This window comes from Squalius cephalus, assembly GCF_949319135.1.
Source record: "Squalius cephalus genome assembly, chromosome: 16".
Lineage (NCBI taxonomy): Eukaryota > Metazoa > Chordata > Actinopteri > Cypriniformes > Leuciscidae > Squalius > Squalius cephalus.
Window position 1 is genome coordinate 15,701,064 of NC_137137.1, and position 24,861 is coordinate 15,725,924.

The 24,861-nt window shown below is 35.6% G+C and overlaps 4 protein-coding genes across 4 annotated transcripts; all 4 read left to right on the plus strand.

Moving 5' to 3' along the window:
* The first annotated feature begins 1,280 nt into the window (after positions 1–1,280).
* On the plus strand, positions 1,281–3,000 carry tcf15 (transcription factor 15). The gene is made up of 2 exons (XM_079898112.1): positions 1,281–1,980; positions 2,514–3,000. The coding sequence occupies exons 1-2, from the start codon at positions 1,495–1,497 to the stop codon at positions 2,577–2,579; spliced, it is 552 nt and encodes a 183-aa protein (XP_079754238.1). The 5' UTR covers positions 1,281–1,494; the 3' UTR covers positions 2,580–3,000.
* A 9,868-nt stretch (positions 3,001–12,868) lies between these two features.
* On the plus strand, positions 12,869–19,107 carry LOC307173738 (uncharacterized protein). Its single transcript, XM_079897105.1, has 5 exons — positions 12,869–13,007; positions 15,246–15,397; positions 15,688–15,886; positions 16,054–16,202; positions 18,057–19,107. Exons 1-5 carry the CDS (start codon positions 12,986–12,988, stop codon positions 18,144–18,146), a joined length of 612 nt encoding a protein of 203 aa, XP_079753231.1. The 5' UTR covers positions 12,869–12,985; the 3' UTR covers positions 18,147–19,107.
* Positions 19,108–19,140: 33 nt separating this feature from the next.
* Positions 19,141–21,058, plus strand: LOC307173739 (uncharacterized protein). Its single transcript, XM_079897106.1, has 4 exons — positions 19,141–19,263; positions 19,514–19,623; positions 19,816–20,038; positions 20,741–21,058. The coding sequence occupies exons 1-4, from the start codon at positions 19,239–19,241 to the stop codon at positions 20,932–20,934; spliced, it is 552 nt and encodes a 183-aa protein (XP_079753232.1). The 5' UTR covers positions 19,141–19,238; the 3' UTR covers positions 20,935–21,058.
* Positions 21,059–21,583: 525 nt separating this feature from the next.
* On the plus strand, positions 21,584–24,509 carry LOC307173741 (uncharacterized protein). The gene is made up of 5 exons (XM_079897108.1): positions 21,584–21,685; positions 21,975–22,105; positions 22,948–23,167; positions 23,419–23,597; positions 23,846–24,509. Exons 1-5 carry the CDS (start codon positions 21,664–21,666, stop codon positions 23,888–23,890), a joined length of 597 nt encoding a protein of 198 aa, XP_079753234.1. The 5' UTR covers positions 21,584–21,663; the 3' UTR covers positions 23,891–24,509.
* Positions 24,510–24,861: the final 352 nt, after the last annotated feature.

Genomic DNA, 24,861 nt, shown 5'->3' on the forward strand with positions numbered 1-24,861 from the left:
TAAGTTCATTGCAACGACAAGTGTTTGTGTAAATAAACATGTTGGTTTTTGCAGCATTAGCAGTGCGTTTGCCAGGTTGTTTGTTGCACGTTCATTACAGGCCCACTGTTGTTTTAAACGCCTCGCTGTCAAATGGCCGCGCAATAAAAGCAGTAAATTCAGAGGATAATCACCGGCCATGAGTTAGCCTACTTGCAGGTGCAGCTTCTGTTTTTTTCCCAGTGAAGACTCATATTACTCCACGAGCTCTTAAAAGTCTATTTTCTTGATCTCTTTCCATAATAATAATGATCATTAATAATTAAATGCAAAGTCTAAAACGTGTTAAATAAATGGCATCTATTAAAACATAGGGCAGCAATTAAACAGAAGTTTTCAATTTTATTGGGTTTATTTTATTTTATTTTACAGTAGGCCTACATCTAGACACAACATACAAATAAAATAAGTTTGTAAGATTATAAGTGATGTTAAAAACAATCTAGGAACAAGAAACAATGACAAACGACATGAAACAGAACTGTAATATTTCATCAACAACAATATAAGACGATGAATAAACGAATTTAATTACATTTAATATTATAAATATAAATTGGAGATTAAGATTACATTTACAAATAAATCGAAACACAAAACCCTTAGCCTTTTACTGTGACAAAATACCATGATATAGTGATGGTACAGAAGAAAATACCATGGCACACCAGGCTACTGAAATTCAGCCCACACACTTGATTTTAAGGTGTCTGCGTTCCAGTGTAATTATGCATTTAAGAACTGTGTAATAATAATAACTATATGTACTTACTATAGGGTTAGGGTAGGATTTGGATTTGGGTTATTTGCATTTAATAATGCATAATTTATATTTATTTACACAGTAACTATGTAACGTGTAAACAACAACAACAACAACAACAATGTAAAATAAAGTGTTACCGAAATTTATTTCATGGTGTTTACATTGAAAGGTACTTCCTAGAATACCATGGCCCTGGTACTGTAGCCTACCTGTCCAAAAACATGCCGTTTATAAGCCTACTTTTATGTGAATGCATTAGCCTACTTTATGGTTTTTCTTTATCATTTAAACATATGTCTGTCCTTTGAATGTATTAATTTGTTTGTAAAACGATTAACTATTAAAAGGAGGTATTTTGTGCTCAAATATGATTTAGAGAGTGTGTGAGAGACCGTAGCTTTGTTTATTTGCATATGACTGACCGCTCCTCCCTATAAAAGACCGCGCGCACTGCTCCTGCTTTAACTGCTCGCGCATGGAATGACTGTAAGGACGCACATCAAGAGGATCTTTTAACATGTTATGAGGTCGATCAACTGCTGCAAGTAACATCAGAGAAACACACATCAGGGTTTGGCGATGCAGTGTTTGCGTGGCTAGTGCTTGACAACAAGCCATAATTTCCTTTTGGATACTTTGGATACTTCCCTCTCGGTTTCATCGAGCTCTTGTCCAAACATTTTTTAGTAATGGCATTTGCCATGCTGCGGCCCATTGCGACTCATCTAGCGTACTCGGATGTTGCCATGATGTCCGAGGATGAGGAAAACCGCAGCGAGAGCGACGGCAGCTCGGAGCAGAGCTACGGTTGCTGTCCCAGTGCGGAGAAGCGGCGGCGGGTGACACTCAAGTCCTCGGTGGGCGGTGTGGTCATAGTAAAGCAACGGAACGCAGCGAACGCGCGGGAACGCGATAGGACGCAGAGCGTCAACACGGCTTTCACGGCGTTACGGACTCTTATTCCCACCGAACCGGTGGACAGAAAGCTGTCAAAGATTGAGACTCTGCGCTTAGCCTCCAGTTACATCTCACATCTGGCCAATGTGCTCCTGATAGGGGATGGAGGAGAGGACGCGCAGCCGTGCGTGAGCGCGGTGTACAGCGCGCAGGGCGACAGCGGAGGAAAGCAGCCGCGCACCATATGTACTTTCTGCCTCAGCAGCCAGAGAAAAGGGGTAAGAGACCATTCAAAATTATGATCATGGGAGATAATGCATTTAGTTACTGATACTGTCTGAAAGAGCAATAATAATAAACATTTATATTTATAATAGTAAACATTTATGGATGGGAAATGGGTAGGATGTGGGGATATACGCACCTTAGGAAGTGTGAAAGACCCTTGAAATGCAATACAATGAAATTAAAGAGAGAAATTTTAAGAATGAATATAAAATAGTCTAAATTAAGCTTTTTTTTACTTGTGCATGCCCCCTTGATAATACATTTGGTCACATATTTGGTGCCAGAAGATAATAAAAATTGTAAAGTGTAAAATCATTTAAGTTCCCTATCACAAATTAATTTCCCTGCAATAGGCTACTCACTTTAAATGTAAACCACAAGTGAGTTGGTTATTGAGTTGGCCCAATAAAAAGAAAATGATAGAACAGAATTGGCCAACATATCAGAAGGATGGCCTAGATGATATATTTGTTTGACCTGACATTAATATAACCTTTTGTTTTGTCTATGTGTGCTTTTGCAGATAAAGGACGGGACTGACTGCGTCCGCATGCGGGGAATCACTTCATTGCGCGTGACACGCCGGTAGCAGCGGCAGCAGCGCGTGAGATGAAACCGCCACTCAGGGAGCGCGAGAGGTGAGCGAGATTCCTCGCGACGGAGATTTTCGGAAGACTCGCCATTCAAACAAGCGTTGGTTTTTGTATTTGTACTTTTCTGTGTGTGTTTTGTACAGAGATACGAACATTTAAAATGCAGTGCATAAAATATTTTTTTTTCCTTTTTCGTTTTCTTTTTTAAAAAGAGAATTTATACATTTTATACACAAATTGTGAGAACACCATGGTGAAATAAAATATATTTTTTTCAAATTTCAAATGTCCTCTGTCAGTTATGCGTGGATGGCACAAGAAAAAATAAGCACTTTTGTAAACGTTTTGGGTTGAAAGGATTTGTCTTTAAAATTTCATTTCTCCAATAAATCTGCTGACCAATAGAATATGGTCCTCAGAGTTAAGCATCAATTAAGTTTTCATAAATGTATAGCACAAAAATCAGCTCAGTGGGACTTTAACATAATGACCGTATGGATGATTCAGCTTCTATATCTGTTAAAGAGCATTTATATTGACTTTTGTTGGCTGGTGCTTTTCTGGGTAGGCCAATGTATCCCTTTCCTTCAGGGTTAAAAATCCAAATACAACCAAAAAATGGAAGAACAGTCATGGGCTCAGGGATTTAGGCAGGGCTTCAAATCAATCATAAACTAAAACATTAATTCAAATTCAGATAAAACTCATTAATCATCTCATTACATAACTATTAACTCCTCTCATTCTCTATGTGGTCCTTTTGTCATTGTTTAGTATGCAACTTTTGTGAAGGACAGAAACAAAATGCTTTTTTAATTCTCTTATACATATCTCTCATTCTGTTTCCATGTGTTTTGGAGATCTGGGATGTATTAGTCACGGTAAATACTACCCTTCGGTCAGCATGGGGACCTGCTGCAGCTGTGCATCTGTGAGCTGCATAAATCACCATGAGGGTCAACTTGGAAGGTGGGGTGGGGGTAATATAGAGCAAGGGAAAGTGTAAGAGGGGGGATTGATAAAGAGAAAGCAGGGTCGAAGGTCTGGGTGAGGATTAAGCATAAGCTCTTGGATGAAAGTCATAGGTTACTGTACATACAAGTCAAGTGGGTCAAAAATAGATCTGTACAATTGTTAATAACCTGATTCGGTGAACTTTATGCCGTTAATAAAAAAAGTCTAACATTGGCTGAACTGGCTGAGAAAGGAAAACCTTAAATAACCCAAGAGACAGCAAATATGTTGTGTCTGATCTCTCCTCTACTGCTCTAGTTTTAAAGCTGTTGTTCCATCCCACATGCAGCGATCAGACCGAAGATAGAGACATTCATTCCAGCAGAGCTACACATGCATGCATGTTTCATATGAAACAGCCCACAATTGGGGTTTTCTTTTTCCGTGACGGTCCAGAATGAATTTAGGATCTGCTCAGAAAAAAATTAAACAATAAATCATTACATGAACAAACAATAATAAATATGAAAACAGCAGTGACATGTTTTCCAGGTTTTAAATATTTTTATCCAGATCAATAGTGAAGGTCACTGGAGACAGTGTTTCACAGTATTACGTCCTATACGAGTCTAGGGTTTTAAGCAGACGCAACAATATTAATGGTTATAAAGAGCGCTATGCCACTGCACCACAGATCACATTTTTATTTACAGCCCGTAACACAGAAACAAGTTATTTAAAATAACGTAAGCGTTTGCTTCCAAAGGGAGCAAGACCAAAATTACAAACAAAAGAGTTCTTCCTTGAATGTAAAACCTTTAACTAAACTGCTTAAAGAAAAATAAATTAACAACAGAAATATAGCCTACTAACTAGCCACAAAACAGGAGAAAAATACTACAAAAATGGCACCCACCTCCCTACAGCTTCTATTAGAGAAATAAACACAACAACAGATAAGGCGGCTATAGATTTAGCCTTAGTTCAATTAGGACATTTTATAAATGTGCCTATAGGCACTGGAGTGCATCTTATTGTCAGTGCAAGTTGACTTTAAAACAGCTCAAAAATGCCTTTTAGTCTGGGACTTAAGCCTCGTCTGTAAAACTGGGCACATGCATTACATTTTAAGCATTAACAACAAAAAGAAACTTAACCTACAACAAGCATAAGAATTGGAGTAACCCTCAACAACCACTTAAACAGTGGTCACATTCATCACCAAGACTGAACACAGCAGCAACAGAAATCTGGAGAAATATCGTTTTCAAAAACTTAAATGTGGGCGATCCAACTTTTATCACTTTTTTGTAGGCAAGACAATAAGGTTCATGCCTATACAGAAATGACTATATAGAGAAATATTACATGGAGTTAAAAATGTGACAACTTTCCCCCTAATACTAATAAATTCTGAAATTCTAAATTCATTTCTAATGAAAAGATTTATATTGATTAGAGACACATTTTCACAAGTGCACTCAGACTTTTGAACCCCACTGTATATGTTTAATGATAATGAATCGGTTCAGCAGTGTGCAGTGATGGTACTTCAGTGTTTTGGCAGCTGGTTCAGTCTGAATTCCCCTCATAAGATGCAGATCCGCAGTGTCAAACGTGTGACTGATGTCTCCCAGCCGTATGTACTGCAGTCTAATCTTACTCTCTCTGCTGGGATTTCATTATTTAACAGCAGATTCTAGCATTAACTTTGTCTTAGCATTATCTGAAGTTTCATAAATCGAGTTTGATTTGATTTCTTTGGGTCTTTCATTTGGCTTATTAGAAGCATTTCATAACAAAACCCAAAAACCTCTTTCCTGTCAGACCCCAAACCCTGACACTCGTTTACTAATGACTGAGTGGTTGCCTAGTGACACTTGTCCCAGAAGGAAACTCTCTCTTCTGTATTTTGGCAAGAACACAGAGTCTACATCCATTACATGGATACACACACACACACACACACACACACACACACACACACACACACACACACACACACACACACACACACACACACACACACAGGTTTGACAGACAGGTCAGTAAATGGTTGAGGAAGACTCCCCAGTACTTGTGGGTTCATGTAAACTCCATTACCATTCATGAATAAAAAAGAATTGTCTTTTTCCGGTGTGTGCATTTTTGGCTCATATGTCCGATATGAGATGGCTCCCCAAGGTTTCTGTTTTGCAGGAAGTTGTCACGGGCACACAGGAAAGCAAAACATGCACCAACCCTACCGTGACTGTCTCACCGTGCCTCTCTCTTTCTCTCTCACACACACACACACACACACACACACACACACACCAGCCCAGCAGATGGATGATTCCCAGACACCATAATTCACTGACAGGACTGTATCCGGCCAACAAAGAGAACTCTGACCTCCATGGTAATTATATCAATACTGAAATAAAAACATGATGTGTTTCTAACCAATTCTGCTTTGGGACCCTTCTTACTGCAACAAGGTTAAGTAAAATACAGTTGCTTTAGAAAAATCGACAAATGGATTTGAGTTCACAAGGGAAATAAAGAACCACACACATATGACAAAATCAGGGTAAAAAAAACAAAAGTTTGAATCATGAATATTTCGATAATATAAATCTAAAATATTTTTTAATATATATATATATATATATTTTTGAATATATATATATATATACTTTTTTTTTTTGTAACATGACAAAAAATGTTATTACTGCGTGTCGGTTACACCACACTGACATTGATTTGGCAGACACATTTTTTTCAAATATTAATAATATTTTAAAACACAACTGTTTCACTGCTTATCTTTTTTGATAAATAATAATAAAATATTATGCCAAACTATAAAGGCAAATGTTTGTTTTTCTTCATGAATTTAAGCATTTTAATGAAACTATTCCTTTTTTAAGAATAATTTTTGAGCTTAAGCAATATACATAAATATGAATAAAATACATTAAAATTTTTGTATAAGCTGTATTTTTATTGTATTTTAAAATATTCTTTTAACATTTCTCCAAACTCAGATCACTGCTCTCAAAACAATTAACACAGTGATCTGAAGACGTATCTTGTAATTGTAATTGGAGAGGAGGAAAGAGCAAGAGTAGAATGCAAGGAGAGGGAGAAGAGATGGGTAAAGTGGAGGGAATTTGTAGTGGAAAGATTGTAAGAAGACATGAACAGAAATGAAGTCCTTACAAAAAACTAATTTTTTTCAAGTGTGCTATTAGTTTATTTAACTAAATATTAGAAAATAAACTTTAGACTACTTTTTTATGTACTTTTCAGAAATATACTTTTCTGTCAGTATAAGTTTTAAAGTGTAATTTTAGGTACAGTATATTTCTAAGTATATTTGGCCTATACTTTTTGATCGAGATATATTTAACAGTATAGTTAAGTATTACTTGTCCCAGACTAAAATACATGTCTGAGCTGTTTTAACTGAAAGCAACTTTGACAAATATTAAAATATGTCAGTACCATTGTTTTGTCTCAAGATGCACACCAGAAATGTTTTTTTTCTTCTTCTAAAGAATATTATATATAAAAACTACTTAAATATCTAATCACAAGGTCTAATTCTGGCTTAATCTAAGCATTGTCTGTGAAACCAGGCCTATACGTTTTATGTTAAGTTCACTTAAATAAAACATAAAAGTATACCTGCAGTATAAAACTACTAAACTAGTTTACTGAGAGAATACTTCAAAATGTACTTTCATAAACTAAAAAATGTGCCACAAGTATTTATCTAGTAAACTATCAGTATACCTATATGTTTACTTGTAGTTGCAGCACAAACAAAAAAATGTAGTTGTAAACTAGTTGTGTATTCAAAGTTTACTACTATTACATTTAAAGTGTAATAGTCTAAAAAGTCTAAAGTGTAGTATAAGTTTATGTACTAAAAAGTGGGCCAATTTAGTCCCAAGTAATATTGAAATAGTACACTTACAAGTATAGTAGTCCATTGAAATTTACTACATAAAATAATACTTGAACCAAGTTTGAACCAAAATGACTAACGTTTGTTTTTAATGGAATAAGAGCATGTCATTTTATTTTGCCCCCATAATGCATGATATGATATTCTGTGATGAAATTCTCTGGCCAGATGTAAATAGGCATTATCAAGTGATTGCAGTAGCTACTGAAAAAAAATAGCATCACATAACTGAAATATTTATTTTGGCATTTCAATAAACTTGGACTTAAATATCTCTCTCTCTCTCTCTCTCTCTCTCTCTCTCTCTCTCTCTCTCCTTCTAAGTTAAAATGATAAACTCAAACATTTACAACATTTTACCTCTCAAGCTTTGAGAAGGAAGAAGGAGGAAGCATCATTAATACACACACTTACTGACTCACATTCTCAGTCTCTCTCTCACACATTGTTTTTTTTTTTTTTTTTTTTTTTTGTGTTCAGGAGTCTGGAAGCGGAATTCCCTGAGTTGGGAATTGCTGGACAATGTAAACGCTCCACAGCTATCAGCGCGGAATGCCGTCGAGCAGAAGATGTGACCCTCCCAGACATTAACCGTGCAGGGGTCAGTTTCGGTATCGTGCTAGTGATGCTTCCGAAAGAAAACAATCAAACAATAAGACACCCACACAGCAGGAGGGGTGCAGAGGGAGACAGGCCATCATCATCATCATCATCATTATCATCATCACCATCAAGCATCATCAAAGTATTTTTAATAAGGACAATGACAAAACTGGGTCAGTGGAGGCAGCTCTCGCCCAACAGCTCAGTGGAGGCAGCGCGCGCACACACACACACACACACACACACACACACACACACACACACACACACACACACACACGACTCTCCATAGACTTAATGTTTTTTATACTGTACAAACTGTATATTCTATCGCCTTACACTAACCCTACCCCTAAACCTACCCATCACACATAACTTTATGCATTTTTACATTTTCAAAAAAACTCATTCTGTATTATTTATAAGCTTGTTTACCCATGGGGACCTCTATTTAGGTCCCCACTGTGACACAAGTCCCCATGAGTCTGTGTGCATTCAGGTTGAAGTCCCCACCGGGATAGAAAATCATGAACACACATAAACACACACACACACACACACACACACACACACACACACACACACACACACACACACACACACACACACACACACACACACACACACAGGGTCCAGGGTGACGTGTCCATGCCAAAATAATAAGACTAAAAAAAAAATCTGATATCAGAAAAAACTATTTATGCAAAACCGTATAGTCATGCATTTCAAAAATCAGTCAAAAGAAAAATCTCTGTTGCATCTCTTTTTGTTTGTAGTGATGCAGTAACAAGATTTTATTATACAAAACCTTTAATATCTGATATAGGAGTTTGCAATTGTTATACTTAGCTGAAATATACACAGTATTGTCATTATAATTGTTAACGTTATTGTTAATTACGTCACCGATGTGTGTCTATGTGTGTACAAGTGCATTTTTGTTCTGTGTTTTCACATGGGAAAATCTCCCAGCTGTGGAGGCTTTGAGAGTCTGCTGTGTATTGATGGAACATTTGGGGCGTTCCTCTATGTGTGTGTATGTGTGTGTTTCTGTGTGTTCAGAGGTAACGATCATCTAGAGGAAATCCTCAATCAGACGCCAGAAAAAGTGCTCTGAACAAGCTCACTGACAGAAACATAGGCCTTTACAGATACACACACACACACATACACACAGCTGTGGCTGATAACAACCTCAGGGAGCTGCTGCCGACCGCACAAAACACACACACACCCACACAGATACACGAATAGTCAAACTAAATAATAAACCAATATTTCCATGACTACAAACACATTATACCTGCAAACAGATATAACTCATTTACAGCTTTTTGCAGTTTATTTTTTATTAATTCTTATTTAATTATACGTCAGTCTCCTTTCTTGCCATTCGTGTACAATATGATACACACTAATACACTCATGTTGAATAATAATTTGTTACATGGATATAACGCTTTTCTCTGCACTCAAAGCGCTTTACATGTTCAATAGTTGAACATCTCCGGTGTCCAGATGTTAAATTCCATAAAAAGTCACAAAGAGGATCTTGTAAAACAGGCCAGTACCAAATTTAACAGTAATTTATTTTCTGTTTTCACATTTTTACAGTGAAACAAGATAATTATCTGTCACAGCAAATTACGCAAGTAAAAAGTGCCAGTGGAGCTGAACTATACAGTCACTTGCACTATATTATGTGGAAATATTTACCTGAGCATGATGGACTTCTAAAGCTGACCATAATATGTAATTAGGCCTATAAGGCAATATTGTACATCATTTTTGAAAATCTCAAAAAGACGGGGTGTTTTCAGTGCTGTTGTGGTGAGACGTGGTTGTTATCATGGTGAATTTTTAGAATGAGCTGCTGCTGTCATCGTTTTAGATACACAAAACAAGGCCTTTATCATTGGTTGCAAAAGCTGTCAGGGTGTGCGGTACACATATATAGGTATAGGGTTAGGGGTAGTTTCAGCCTCAGACGTCACCACCACGGACTGCTGGCTAAATGTCAGATGCATATGGCACACTTAACTGGAAACACTTCAGGATTTTTGAAGTCGTCATCTGATTGGTTGAATTCTACAGGATGTCCGGGAGATGCGCGTATCGTGTTCATTAACGATCCGCCTGGAAACAAAGATCACACCCTCTCATGAAAGAAAAACGCCGTCATGTTTACAACTGTAACAATGGGATCATCTAAACGCTGTATTTTGAAAAGTGTGTGAAGTATGTAAAGTTCACGGCATAGACTCTTTAAAATACGTCCAAGAGTTTTACACACCGGTCAGTTATTGCATGGACATTGGCCTTACATGTTAACACCCCTAAACATGACATGGAACAAAACAAACTGTGATTGGTTGCTTTACACGTCAGTCAGACGGCCTCTGGGCGATCTTTGGCCAATAGCTGCTAATTCGCCAAACGTAAAACAGTTGAATTGCCCAGAGAGTTGCATACTTTGACAAAGAGATGAAGTCTGTTGATCAACAATGCAAAAACCCTCTGTAGCTCTTCCTGGCCCTATGCAAAGATACGCCGTGCTTCCGAATGTGCCTACTTCCATATGTGAAAAACTGTATGTGAAAAGAGTCTGAAAAGAGCATGTCCAAATTCATAGTAGGCTATTCGTAAAAAAAAAAAAGTTTGGGTCAAATGAGAATGATCATATGTGACCCTGGACCGCAAAACCAGTCACATGGGTACATTTTTTTAAATTGAGATGTATAGATCACCTGAATTCTGACTAAATAAGCTTTCCACTGATGGATCGTTTATTATAGGACAATATTTGGTCGGGATACAACTATTTGAAAATCAAAGGTGCAAAAAAATCAAAACATTGAGAAAATCGCCTTTAAATTTCTACATTTATGTTCACGATTCGCTCACAAAAATAAATGTTTTATATATTTACGGTAGGAAATTTAATAAATATCTTTGTGGAACATGATCTTAATGATTTTTGAATTGGCATAAAAGAAAAATCGATAATTTTGACCCACACAATGTATTGTTGGCTATTGCCACAAATACACCCGTGCTACTTGTGACTGGTTTTGTGATCAAGGGTCACATATTTGGGGGTCTGTGGCATCTAAAAGATCAAAAACCCTGGTACAGTAGTTTTGGATGCAGCATATGCACTGCAGTTGTCATGTAATTTTAGAACTACTGTAAAATTTGTAAAAGAATGGTAACTACTAGCCAAGAATAAACTTTAAATTCACACAAAATTGTACAAGCAGATGCTATATAACCAAACAGATGACCAGAACTTTGGGTTAGAGAAGACACAATTCATATATAATGTGCAGAAATCTTTGTATAGATGGTAAAATGAAGCCAAGACTCTCCTCCTTTTTCACTTCCCCCTGCTGTCCTCTCATTCATTGTGTCCGTCTTGAGGTAGCTCAGGCATTGTTTAATCCAGATGGCGTAATCACAACCCTCTCTCGCTGTCTTCCTCTTCCCTTTCATACAGCCTCCTATTAATATCCTGATCCCTCACTATCCTGTCAGCAAGAAAAGGAGATGGCGAGAGGGAGAGAAGGAGAAAAGTATAGGGGATCCCCAACATGAAGAACAACAGGATGGAAGAGAAAGCATGTCGTACGGTCAGTTACGGGCAGAAGGGTCTCTGCGTCCAGAGAGAGGAGAGGGCTGAGTTCCGGACTGAGGAAAAGCAAGTCCACCGTCACACTTTCACAGACAACTTATTTACTGCAGGGGAAGAGCAGCTTTACAGCTCTGTGATTCAGCCATTTGTGGCTGCAAATGGGACTCAAAGGAAAACAAAGACTTCAAAAGAGCAGGACAGAGTGAGTGAGAGAGAGAGAGAGAAACAGGAGAAGATAGTGGTGAAAAACTTTGGTGAAATATCTGTAACTTCCACCACAGGAGCAGGTGGCTCTCTAATGTCAGTCTGCATGAGCAAAAATTAAATTATAGCGAAGAATGTGTTTATTAAATAATACTTCCATTAGTTCAACATAATGATGACTGTAACGTTCCATTGCGATACAATTGCAGACTCTGCAAAGTGCACCACTGACTAAACCCAAGTTAAAGTTTTTTTTTTCCAGTCACATGACACTGTGAAAATATGCTCATTTTTTCCAGCTCTTTATGTGCGCAGCAGTTTCTAAACTGTCAGTATTTCCATTATACCATCACATTATATTTAACAGAATTAGACTCGACAAACATGTCAAATCTGCCATGATGTGATCAATTCAGTTCTCACTAGTGAAAACATATTTATGAATTTTATGAATAAAATTTCCCTGTGTTTAATAGCTTTTTTGTATTATTATATTTGACCAATTGTTGTTGGTTTGAACAACAACTTTCAGGGGCTGACCGTGATAATGCTAAAAATATATAATGGGTTCAAGCATGAGAGAGAAGGTATACTGTTTTTCTATACATCTTTATTACAAGTAAATAAAAGTATAAAAGTGTTTTAGTACAGAAAAATTAGGTATTATGAACTTAACAGAAAGATATGGATAGATACTTAAGTCAGTGATGAAATTGTCAAATTTGCATAGCATGAAAGTCAATGATTGAGTTTTAAACTGATAGAAATGTTTGGTTCAAGTCAATTATCTTTTACTTTTATATTGTGTTTAACGTAAAACCTTTTTTTTGTCATCGTGTCACAGTAGCACTAGAGGGCAGAATTGAGACATAGACTGTAGAGACGACAAGATAGTTTTTTTTTTTTTTTGGTTTTTTTTTTACTGTTCAAGCAGAATCTCCCGAGTCGTTTCAGACTTATGACATATTATTTCTGTTTGTAGATGGAGTGATAAGAAACAGCTTTTCCCACATCATCACTGATGGCTACATTTTACCCACGGTAAAGAACTAATAATGGGAAATCAAAATATTTTAGGTAAGTCAAAATCAGACATTATTTCAGAATATTTTGCTTCAGTTCATGAAGCATTTTTTACTCCCCATTTTGAATCATAACTTCTTTAAAATAACTAATAATACAATATACCATATTATTTATGAATAATATTCCACCGAAATGTATTTGTGTGGTGATTTTAAGTGCTTCGTGGATGCTTATTTACGCTGTAAACAAGATGCCTGATTTAGAGCCACACAGAAGGGAAGAGGTTTTCACTTTATAGTCTTGTTCTCTTTTCTGTTAATGAAATGGGGTTGAGGTTTATGAGTTAAGTAAAAACAACAACAACAACATTTGTTCCTGATATTAAAGTGCCTAGTTTTACAAAATAATAAAATTCAGCGTTTTTCCTGGGTCAAAAAAGGGTCTGCGGAGTTGGCCGAAAGGCTGTCATCCTTTCTTGCCCTGGATTAGCTTTGTAAGAAAAAATCCTTCTTTGCTAGACCTGATCAATTTTGGTATATAATCATCTCAATATCAAATAGTATAATTAAAAAAGTAGCATTAAAAAGTTTATTTTAACTAATAGTCAAATTTTCTATTTTCTACCAATAGCCTATAATTAAAAAAAAAAAAAAAAAAATTGCTTTGTGCTTTTTTCAAATGAACATTGCTTTACTTGTCAGTCATTTGCTAACTAACATGAACTAACCATGAGCAATACATTTGTTACTGTATTTATTAATCTTTGTTAATGTTAGTTAATACAGCTGTTCATTGTTTGTTCATGTTACTTCACAGTGCACATAAAACCTTTGTCTCTTTGCTCGTTCTCTCTCTCTCAGTTAAAGGGATAGTTCACCCAAAAATGAAAATTACCCCTTGATTTAACACCCTCAAGGCCTTCCTAGGTGTATATGATTTTTTTCTTTCAGACGAATACAATCGGAGTTATATAAAAAAAAATGTCCTGGCTCTTCTGAGCTTTATAATGGCAGTAAATGAAGCCCAAAAAAGTGCATCCATCCATGATAAAAGTAATCCATCTGGCTCCATGGGGTTAGTAAAGGCCCTCTGAAGCGAAGCGAAGTGAAGCGATGCGTTTGTGTAAGAAAAATATCCATATTTATAACTTTATCAACCAGCTTCCGGCAGACGTCCTACGCATGTCGACTTATGCCAAAAATTAACACTTGACCTGATGTATAACGTAGGATGTAAGAGTAGCGTAAGCTTGGACGCCTCTCGCGGTTCAAACAAACAGGGCTGGTCAACAAACTCAAGCTCCTCCGACATTTCTCTTTAAAAATTCTCATTTTAGACTTCTTATTCGTGACCGTTTTATTGTTTTGCTCTATCCTCTGCGCTTCCGCGTTCATCAGTGCGTCATGCGCCAGGTTAAGGGTTACTTTTTCACAGTCGATGCGTATGGCCTTCTGACAGAATGGGATATTTTTTTACACAAAACACTTCAGAAGGCCTTTATTTTTTGAAAGAAGTGTCTTATGCTCAGAAGACACTTCTTTCAAAAACAATTAGAAATCTTACCATCCCCAATCTTTTGAATGGTAGTATATATCTGGAAGTCACATTTTATGATATAAAGCCACATTTGTAAGAAATTAATTATTAAAATAAGGTATAATTTCTTTGTTACATACAAAAACTATAAAGCCAGGTCTATTTTGTGGAACAAGCATTAAGTCTGAAGTTTTTTAACATTTAACCGTGTTAAACAAATTTAACCATTGTCAAAAAATGGAGCTTTGTCTTTTTGAGGCCATCTGTACAGCTTATGTAACCCCACCCCTTTTCAGCGCTGCACTCGTTGTGTTCTGTCTTTCGGTTTGTATTTCCAAAGCATGAAGATAAGATCTTAGTCTTACGGATTTATGAATGAACCTCTTGTTTTAAAATCTTCCCAGTATACTGACTTTTGTTATGACATCCGCTTCATACATTACAATGCTCATGATATCTTTCATTAACTCTACAATAAGTAAGTCCACTTCACCAATTACACTTCGACAGCAATACCATAGAAATATACAGAGCTACCGCAAAAACAGAAGTTCTAACACAAAATTCTAAAGATGGCTATTAGGAAATATCTAAGCTTTGAATGCATAGCGTAATAGTAAGATATTTTATAAGTTCAAACAAGGACCCCAGTACTGCCAAAATGGAACTTTTTGTTGCTGATGTGAATTGTAAATATCTTGAGAAATCCTAAACACATCTAGTTTGACGTTATGTATTGGTCCCTCTTTGCAGCATTGCTGTTGTTTGCAATGGCAGCATTGCACTGTGGGATATCAGAAAGCATGGATTTCATTAAGGGAAACTGTAACGATGTCATCAGACTACCTTGTAAAGCTACTAACAGAACAACAACGTACCGTTATGTCATATGGTACAAAATAGAGGTGAGTTACCTTGATGGCTTAATTTGCTTGGCATTATTAAAATGCTTGTGTAGTTTGTCAGTTTGTTTTATTTCTACCAATGATTTTTTTTTAAGTTAAAAAGACTGGTTAGCCAGCAAACAGAGCATTTCCTTTGATGAGAAGGAACTCTGCACATATCATCTGGCAAGTGAAACATTTTGACCTGGTTGGTCTGTCCAACCAACCAACCAACCAACCAACCAACCAACCAACCAGAAAACACCACACCACAACAAAATCCCCTAACACAGCTGTGTCTTTCTTTATAGAGTACGCCTAATCCTATCATCAAGAGAAAAAATGGAGAGGAGACAATCTTTGCTAACTTAACATCTGTTTCTCTGGGAGAGAAAGGGGCCTTGGAGTTACATAACGTGCAGCCTTCAGACTCGGGAGAATATAAATGCTTCCTGGCTGCAGACATTGGGGGTCGAAATGATGATTCTTTTATTAGACTGAATATCTCAGGTAATTTAGACCCCATTCAATCTAGTTAGTTTTCTAATCTATTTGACTTTACTATTGATATTCTTTATGTTGGTGTCACCAAAACCAAACCTCTTCTTATTAAATTTGTAATTGCATGCGAGATCTCAGAAAGCTAAGTATTAATAAATGTTTCTCTTCATTTTCAGAATGTTTGCATGTGAGCACAGTTTATCCCTCCACCATGATCCCTGATGATTCTTGTCCTGCTGTAGATGATATAACTGTTAACTGGGCTGTGCTCGGCCTTTCTCTCTTCAGCATGGCCAAAATCATCCTTTGTATTGTAACAGTGGGGGTGAGTATAATAGCAGCTCCAATCGGTGAAACAAATGACCTTTATTTCACATTCCCCACAATGATTTCCAGGAAACGTACAAACAGCAGCGTTGCGCAACACATGCAAACAACTCTGGAATTAAAGGTCCCATTGCATGAAAATGTCACTTTATGAGGTTTTTTAACCTTAATATGAGTTTCCCTAGCCTGCCTATGGTCCCCCAGTGGCTAGACGTTTTGATGGGTGTAAACCAAGCCCTGGGTATTTTTGAGAAAATGAAAGCTCAGACGGGCGAATCTAGAAATCTTCCCCTTATGTCATAATAAGGGGAAAGGTTACCTCCCCTTTCTCTTCTTTGCCCGCAAAACGAATTTGGTCCGCCCATGAGAAAATGCGCTGCGCAAGCGCGATATTGGCTTGCAAACGATCAACTTCACGTCGTTTCTCTTAGTAGGATGAAAATAATCTGTGATTAATATATATATACAGAAAGCGATCAAAGAACAATCCCTTTCCAATCGCCCAAGCTGTCAATCACACAGCGCGAGTTTATCTGGACACTTGCCAAAACTTGTTATGAAATCAATGACGCTGTTACGCTTCACATCGAAGCTCTTACTGTACTTACCTCATGTTTGCATTGGTGAAATCATTAGTGAGAGTGCGTTGCAATGATAAGATCTTCATTCACGCGATCAACAGGCTGTCATCAGTGCTCATCACTGCAACCTTTTATGTGATGGGAATAGATCTAAATACTTAAAACTTCTCACGATTCATTAATCTCGATAGCTGTAATAGTAAAAACGTATAATAGCTGTAATAGTAAAAGTTTTCGAGAGAGTTCCACATGTAATGCTAGATATTTCATATTCAAGCATGTCAGCCAATCACAGCAGTGGGCATTTACGCTGAAGTCTCTCAGCAGACACGCCCCTTCAAACAGAACGTTCAAATCAGAGGCTAAAATCAGGCTAGGAAATATGCCTTTTATTTCTAAATTATAACAACTTTTGATCTAAAAAACATACTAACATTATAAGGGCACCCCAGGAAACATTCTAAAATAATAAAATAATCCATGCAATGGGACCTTTAAATCAATGCTTGCCCACGTGATAATATCAGATCATTTTTTAACTTGGGGTTTGGATCATTAAGTTTTTTGTTGTTGTTGTTGTTGTTGTTGTTGTTGAAGAAATTAATACTTTTATTTAGAAAGGACAAATTAAAAAAGATTTCTATTTCAAACTTCTTTTGAACTTTCTATCCATCACAGAATTAATAGCACAGTTTCTTGCAAAACATTAAGCAGCATTTTTCTGAAGGATCATGTGACACTGAAGACTGGAGTAATGATGCTGAAAAGCTTTGTTTTTTAAAATAGAAAACTTTTTTTTATTGTAATATTTCACAATATTTCTGTTTTTATTGTAGTTTAATCTAATAAATGCAGCCTTGTTGAGCATGGGAGACTTCTTTCAAAAATATTTAAAAAACTTACCATTTTTGCACTTTTTTTCAATTAACTGTTGCACAACAGGAAACAGAGATGGTGAGGCCTATAAGTCAGCTCCCCTCGCTTCAAACGTATCCCCCTCGCTTACATACACCCACCCCATCACAGGAAATAATGTTTTTTTCTTTCTTTCTGCAGAATCCTGTGATGGTGTTATAGCAAAAACATTGTAGACTGTGTATGCACTTCAGATCTTCAATTCTTTTACCACCTGATTGTTTTAGCAAACAATGACAAACCTTTTGATTTCAGAGATTATTGAAATGACATAAACCACATGGCTGTTTTCTAAGTGTAAGCTATGTGGGAGAGTGTTTTCTGTAGCCTGTCTGATGTAAAATTTCCTTTCACAGGTGTGTGATCGAGTCATATTTAGCACAGCAATAAGAAAACAGGAAGTGATGGGAAGCAACACTGGAACAAGGTCAAGCTGGAAAGACTGAGATTCACAAAAAAGCTGATGGGGTCTATTTAGTTTTACGCATCGTTAAAACAGTCCAAGCTGTCAACAATTACAAGGTTGTTGGCACAATTAGGTTGGGTTGATAGTGTTTGTTTCATTTCTGTGTGGTTTTGCTATTCTTAATTATTTTTATAGATGGATTATTCCTAGGGGAGGAGGGACGGCCAAAATGCACACTGTTGCATTTTGTTTGTTTTTGCCTTTTTTCCCTACATTTTTAAATTGTACATCCTCTGTAAATATTTTACTGTCAGTAGCAGAATTATGTACTTTATGGATCACAAGAGTTAATATGTCTTCTTATATATGAAAAAATTATAAATAATATATGGATAAATAATTTGGCAATAGGCTAAATATGTATTTGTATAGATATTCATATAGCCAAGCCATCATGTTATGGACAGATTCATATTTAACATGTTGGCTTAAAATAGTTTGAATTCAGTTCAATTTATTTCTCGGTATTATGAGGATCATCAGTGGCTAAATTGCTGAGAAATTTTTTCAGTTCAGTTCTAATCTAATTCTGATACTTTCACTGGAATTCTTTTTTAAGGTTATGTAACCAGATTTGAGGTTTCAGTAGAAGTAGAAGTGATACTGAGACACAGAGAGAAATGAAAATGAAAGAAAGAAACACAACTAGCCTAAATATCAGGAGTCCCTGTTTTGGTTAGTTAAAAAAAAATGTGTTACATATTTACCCCTTTTTTTCTTTACATCCTGTTTGTAGACCCATTTGTGTGTGTGTGTAGTATGTGTGTGTGTGTGTGTGTGTGTGTGTGTGTGTGTGTGTGTGTGTGTGTGTTTTTTTTTACTGATACAATTATGCATACCGTAATACTACCAAGGGAGGTGTTCATTCCCAATATGTACTGGATAACACTTTACAAATATAACTGTATTAAATTGCGCAAACAATAAAATTTGTAAATTATAAAATGAACGTTTGTGTTTTTTGTTGTTGTTATTCGAATCGACCAATAAGATCGCACTAGTCATTTCCGGGTTTCTGAAATCACCATTTCAGTTCTGCTGCAGAAAGGAGAAATCTTATAGAAACATAATCATGCTGCACATCTACTTGTTAATGTGTAAGTAGAAAATGCATTTATTCTTACATGCACACCGTCACGTATTGCATAATTGCAAGAAAGAGAAACACGTAAAAGAACAAGTAAATACTAAAGTGAAAGTAACCTGTATGTTTACATGAACAAAGTTTCCGCGTTCGCGTCTCCAAAACAAAATAAAAGCTGCAGAATGATCTCGATTGAGTGTGTTTTCATACAAGTGCAGCCTCTAATAAATACATTAAATGATGTTATAATTTCTGTCCTTCAGTCCATCTGGTTTACTTCTCAATGTCGCATGAGGAGCAACGCTGGATTAAAATACCATGTCACGCTAAAATTGAACAAGCTGTAAATTACAGGAGAATCACCTGGTACAAGGTTTGTGTCTGACTGTCTTTTTTATTTATTTTTAAATAGTTAGTATTTCAAAAAGCTGTTAACAGTAGCTGCAACCTACAAATCAACCTGTCAATAATAATATTCGCTCAGTCAATATACATTTACTTTGGATACATATTAGGAGGAATGTTTCCTGGAGCAATGTGTTATTAAAGCAAGCTTATTTTACAGGTTGAAGAGGGTTCTGATGTGCTGGCTGGACTTGTTTCGAAGGATCTGTTAAAAAACATTACAACACTCTTTAAGTTTGCACATCATTCCTATGAGGTGGGGGAGGACAACTCTCTCCTGGTCCCTGGTACTGCTGAAGAAGACTGTGGTGTTTACAGATGCACCTTGTGGCCTCCACTGGGTCATTACATTCAGGAAGGAAATACAGAGTATTATTCAGCAGGTGAGAGGGGGAGTGGAAGTTATTTTGAGGGCACGCAAACTATAAAAAAAAAAAAAACAGTGATGCAAAAAAAGTTTCACAGTGCATTTAAGTCATTTCAAATTAAATTACATTAAGTTGAATCTTGTATAACATAAAAAATCTGAAAATTGCTTAACTTATTTTGATGAGTTAAAGCAATGTAAAAACATATGTTGTCATAACTTATTGATCATATAATTTTGACAGTGTGGATAAATCATTTATAAATATCATATTGCTATATTCCATAAAAAGGAATGGTCAATTTTGAGTTCATGGTGACATAAAGACTCTGCCTGAAATTTTAAAGGGATAGTTCACCCAAAAATTATAATTCTGTCATCATTTACTCACCCTCAAGTTGTTCCAAACCTGTATGAGTTTCTTTCTTCTGCTGAACACAAAAGAAGATATTTTGAAGAATGTTGGTAACCAGACAGTTGATGGGCCACATTGACTTACATAGTTTTTATAATTTTTTTATTTTTTATTTGGAAGTTAATGGCTACAGTCAACAGTCTGGTTATCAACATTCTTCAAAATATCTTCTTGTGTTTTAGGAGAAGTATTATAGGAGAAGTAGGCCTACCATGATATATTTGTTTTATTTCCACAGTTCCCTTAAATGATAGCCTAGAAGTGTTGTGAAACTTTTGTGTGTGTGTTTGTTTTTGTGCTTAGACTGCATAAAGCCTCAAGTGCAAGTGGTAAGCAGCAAGAAGGACACACAGTCTTCCAATCATCAGTTCATCATAGTCGGATGTGTGCTGAGTCTGATGGCTTGTGCTGTTATCATGTTTCTGAACCTCAAAATGATTAAGAAAAATAATATTATGAAAAAACTTGTGCAAACTGATGAAAGCATTTACAAATAGTTTTTTGTCATTTAAAAATGTTTTTGTTTGTATGTACCATATGTGTTAAATCAATGTACAACAATAAATTATTAATAGTCCCCTTCTGTGATCATTCTTAATAAACACAGCAAGTGTAATGATGATGGAGATGCTGCTCTAATTTTACTGAGCCCAATACTTGCTCTCAACACTCACTAACTTCGCTAGGCGGGCATAATTGCAATGACAGGGAAACGAGCCAATCATTGCATTATCGTTTTTATCTCCCTCAGCGTGGACTTAATAGGCTCAAAGGAGGCAAAATATGCTACACTTTCTTTACCGACTGGTGTTGCTGAAGGACAGTGTTACTTAAGGAAGATGAAACCATTTGATTTCATAATTCTGTAAATCTGAATTCCTTGAAAATCAGTGTATACACAACTACAAAAAAATTGTTCACCTGCGTTTACTGTTACTGTACAAAAGCCTATCCTATATAAGGGGGGAAATGTTCAGCTTCCTACCTTTTTTTAAATCTGATGTAAAAACAATTTACAAGTGTTTTTTAATGGTTTGAGTAATATACTTTGCAATAAAACAAAGCGGTTAAGATGATCCTAATCTTGACAAAAACAGAAGACACCATTGCGAAACCCACACAATTTTTTTCTGGAGTTTTCACATAAAAAGTGATTCTTAAGAACTGTGGGAAGCAGGAGGCAACTTCAGAGGAACCACGAGCATCACGCATTTCACCATAAGACGATGATTCGCTTGACAGTGTTGGGTGAGTAAGATATCGCTTTCTTCTACTCGTTATTTTACTCACAGCTTTTAGGTCATTTTTAAAGGCCCTTAAAATGGTTTTATTTGTTCCAAGCTAAAAGCAGTAAATGGCAACAATCATTTTACGCAATAACTCCAGAATGTAACACGTGTGTATTTGGCTACAATAGCCTATCTGTATCCTAAATATAGGCTTTGACAAAAACCAAGCAAGCAAAGTTTACCTGCGTCAGGCTCTTTGTGCTCTTGATTTTATCCCCAGTGTTTTTGATCTGTAATGTCTGTTCTAGCGTTGAGCCTTGGTATAGTAGTTGGCAATGATGAACTTCCCTTGGTCACCGCAGATTGCGGAGTTGATATAATTTTGCCCTGTACTGCCCTTCAAAACTGTAAGAACTACACCTCTGTTACGTGGTACAAGGTGAGTCATTTCTATATATATCATGTCACATTTACCACTGCCTACTTTCTCAAACTTTCTTATTTAATTTGATGAACACCTCGCATGTTTACATGTCTGACCGCATGGCTTGAAACAAAACGCTAGGCCTAATTGGTTTTATAGTTAAACTTGTGAAGGCTATTGTCTAATTTTACTCACACATATGAGCCGCGGAACAATGGGATGAAAAAAAATATATTAAATTAAGCTTTTCGAACGAAATGTTCTTCAACAAATCTTCATGCGTCTGCAAAACACTTGCATTTACATAGAAAAGCAACGGAACATTTCGAACGGCCTTTAATGTCTGTGGCTTTAAGCAGGAAACATGCTGAAATGCATTTCCTTTACACCCATTCCTCTTTATTTTACTTGTAATTTGATCTGTGCATGTGATAGTGAAAGTATATGGAGAAAGGAAATTGGCCTACATAAAAGAATAAAAGAATTAGTGTGCACCATAAAAAATAGGCCTATATCAATGTCGACAACATATGTTTTTACATTGCTTTAACTTATCAAAATAAGTTAAACAAATTAAACTTTTTTTTTAGTTATACAAGATTCATTCAACTATTGTTTTGTCAGTTTTATGTAATTTAAGTTGAAATGACTTAAAAATCCAAGTTGATTGTAGCCTACTTAATTTAAGGCAGCAACTTTTTTTTACACTGTGTTTTCAATTTCTTAAGACAATAACATGTATTGCGATACCACGACTACATTCTTTACATACTAACTAGTATTCATCACAAATCTATTCTAATAAAGAGCAGAGCTATTATATGAACTCACTGTTTTTTTTTCTCTCTTTTTAAAAGTTCTACAATAACAGCAGTGATAAATCTACACTGACAATTCTCAAAAAGTCAGAAAATGTCATTCAAACTGATAAGCACAATGATTCTGTGTCACTGGATAAAAACGCATCTTTGGTCTTAAGGAAAGTTGCTCCTTCAGATTCTGGGATCTACAAGTGTTTAATTAGAGCCAAGGCTGGAGGAAAGAACTGTCAAACGTTGTTTAGACTGAATATCTCAGGTATTTCACTTTTAATAAACAGAGAAAATGAACACCTTTTTTTTTTTTCATTTTGGTTGTGAAATGGTGTGTATACACAAAACATACAGTTTTGGCAAGTTTCCAGTATCTAAATAATTATGGCTTTTCATATGGCTTTTTTCACAATATTTTTTTACTTTGTTGTTCTTTCAGTCATTTTTTGTGCATTATTTCATTTGTTGAAAATAATCATTTCTGCTGAGATAAAATAGATCTATTTGTCTCCCCAGATTGTGTGTCAACACCTTCACCCATTATCGTTGATTTCTCCACCACTAAGTTTATTAATGAGTCATGGGCAAACATTAGCATCCCAGTGACTCATGTGGGTGATTCAGAGCTCTTTGTCTTCTGGGGTTGTGTAGGACTAGCTGTGAGTAAACTTGTCCTCAGTGCTATGTGCATATGGGTAAGTATTTCTAAATAGCTTATTTACCTCATCTCTTTTGGCATTATTTTAATTATTAGAAGTAATGAAGTAATTTAGCACTGCAGCAGATGTATCCAAACACACAGATCACTAAGGTTATAACAGTATTGTGCTGAATCAATGTCCTAAATTATAGCAAAAATTGACTTTGGAAGCCTGATCCTTTTGCTGTTAATGTAAAAAATTAAGTTTAAGCTATAAAGGTAATTAGATGTTTCTATTTTCAGGTTCTTGTTGAGTTCAGACAACTTAGAAGAAGAAGACAGACCTAAGATCAACCATTGTTTATCATCACCAATCATTTGTTTCCATATCGTCCATATAGACTTTCCTTACATTCTGCTAACCTGTGGATAGATCATTTGATGTTTTATTAATTTATTATTTTAATCATTTGAATTTGCCTGTAAATAATACATTTAATGAGACAGTCATGATGAAACCGTATTGTTGCGGCAACTGATCTGTGCTTTGTATCCATTATATTTATTTCCATAAATTAAAATTATTTACTCAACCATATATTGCTCCAAACCCGTATAAAAGAACAAGAGTTTGATCACACTCCAAAAATCAAAAGCATCATAGTGGTCAATATTACTGTATATTCCAAGACTTCTGAATCCTCATACGACAGCTTTATGGGATGGCCAGACTGATATTTAAGTCATTATTCACTCTTAAATCACATAATTAATACAAATAATAATAATTTATTTGGAATGAAAAGGAAGGGTGAGTAAGTAATGGAAGAACTTGTACATTTTAAAATCATTTCTGGGTGAACTATATTCAGAGTGAAAAGGGTTTTCACATCAATTTAATTTTATCCACATTTAATACACTGTAAATAAATAAATTATCTTAATAAATTCTCAATAAAAAACTCTTAATTCTGGTTTTATAGTATACCAGTGTTATTATAGTATTATGTACACTATTGTAGTATTTATTAATATTTTGAATTATAGCTCTTATTTTTAATAGTTTAAATTTTACTAATTTTGTTATGCTTTAGTCATTTTTATTATTTTTTAATATAATATTTTGACAAATATATATATATATATATATATATATATATATATATATATATCAGTTTTAGTCTTTAGTCTATTTTAGTTCTATTTTAATTTACAAAAACTGGTAATTTTAGTTAAAAATTACAATACAGCTTCTTACAGTATTTAAACAAATTATATTAATACATTTGTATCTGTATTACTGCATTAAATCAGGGTAT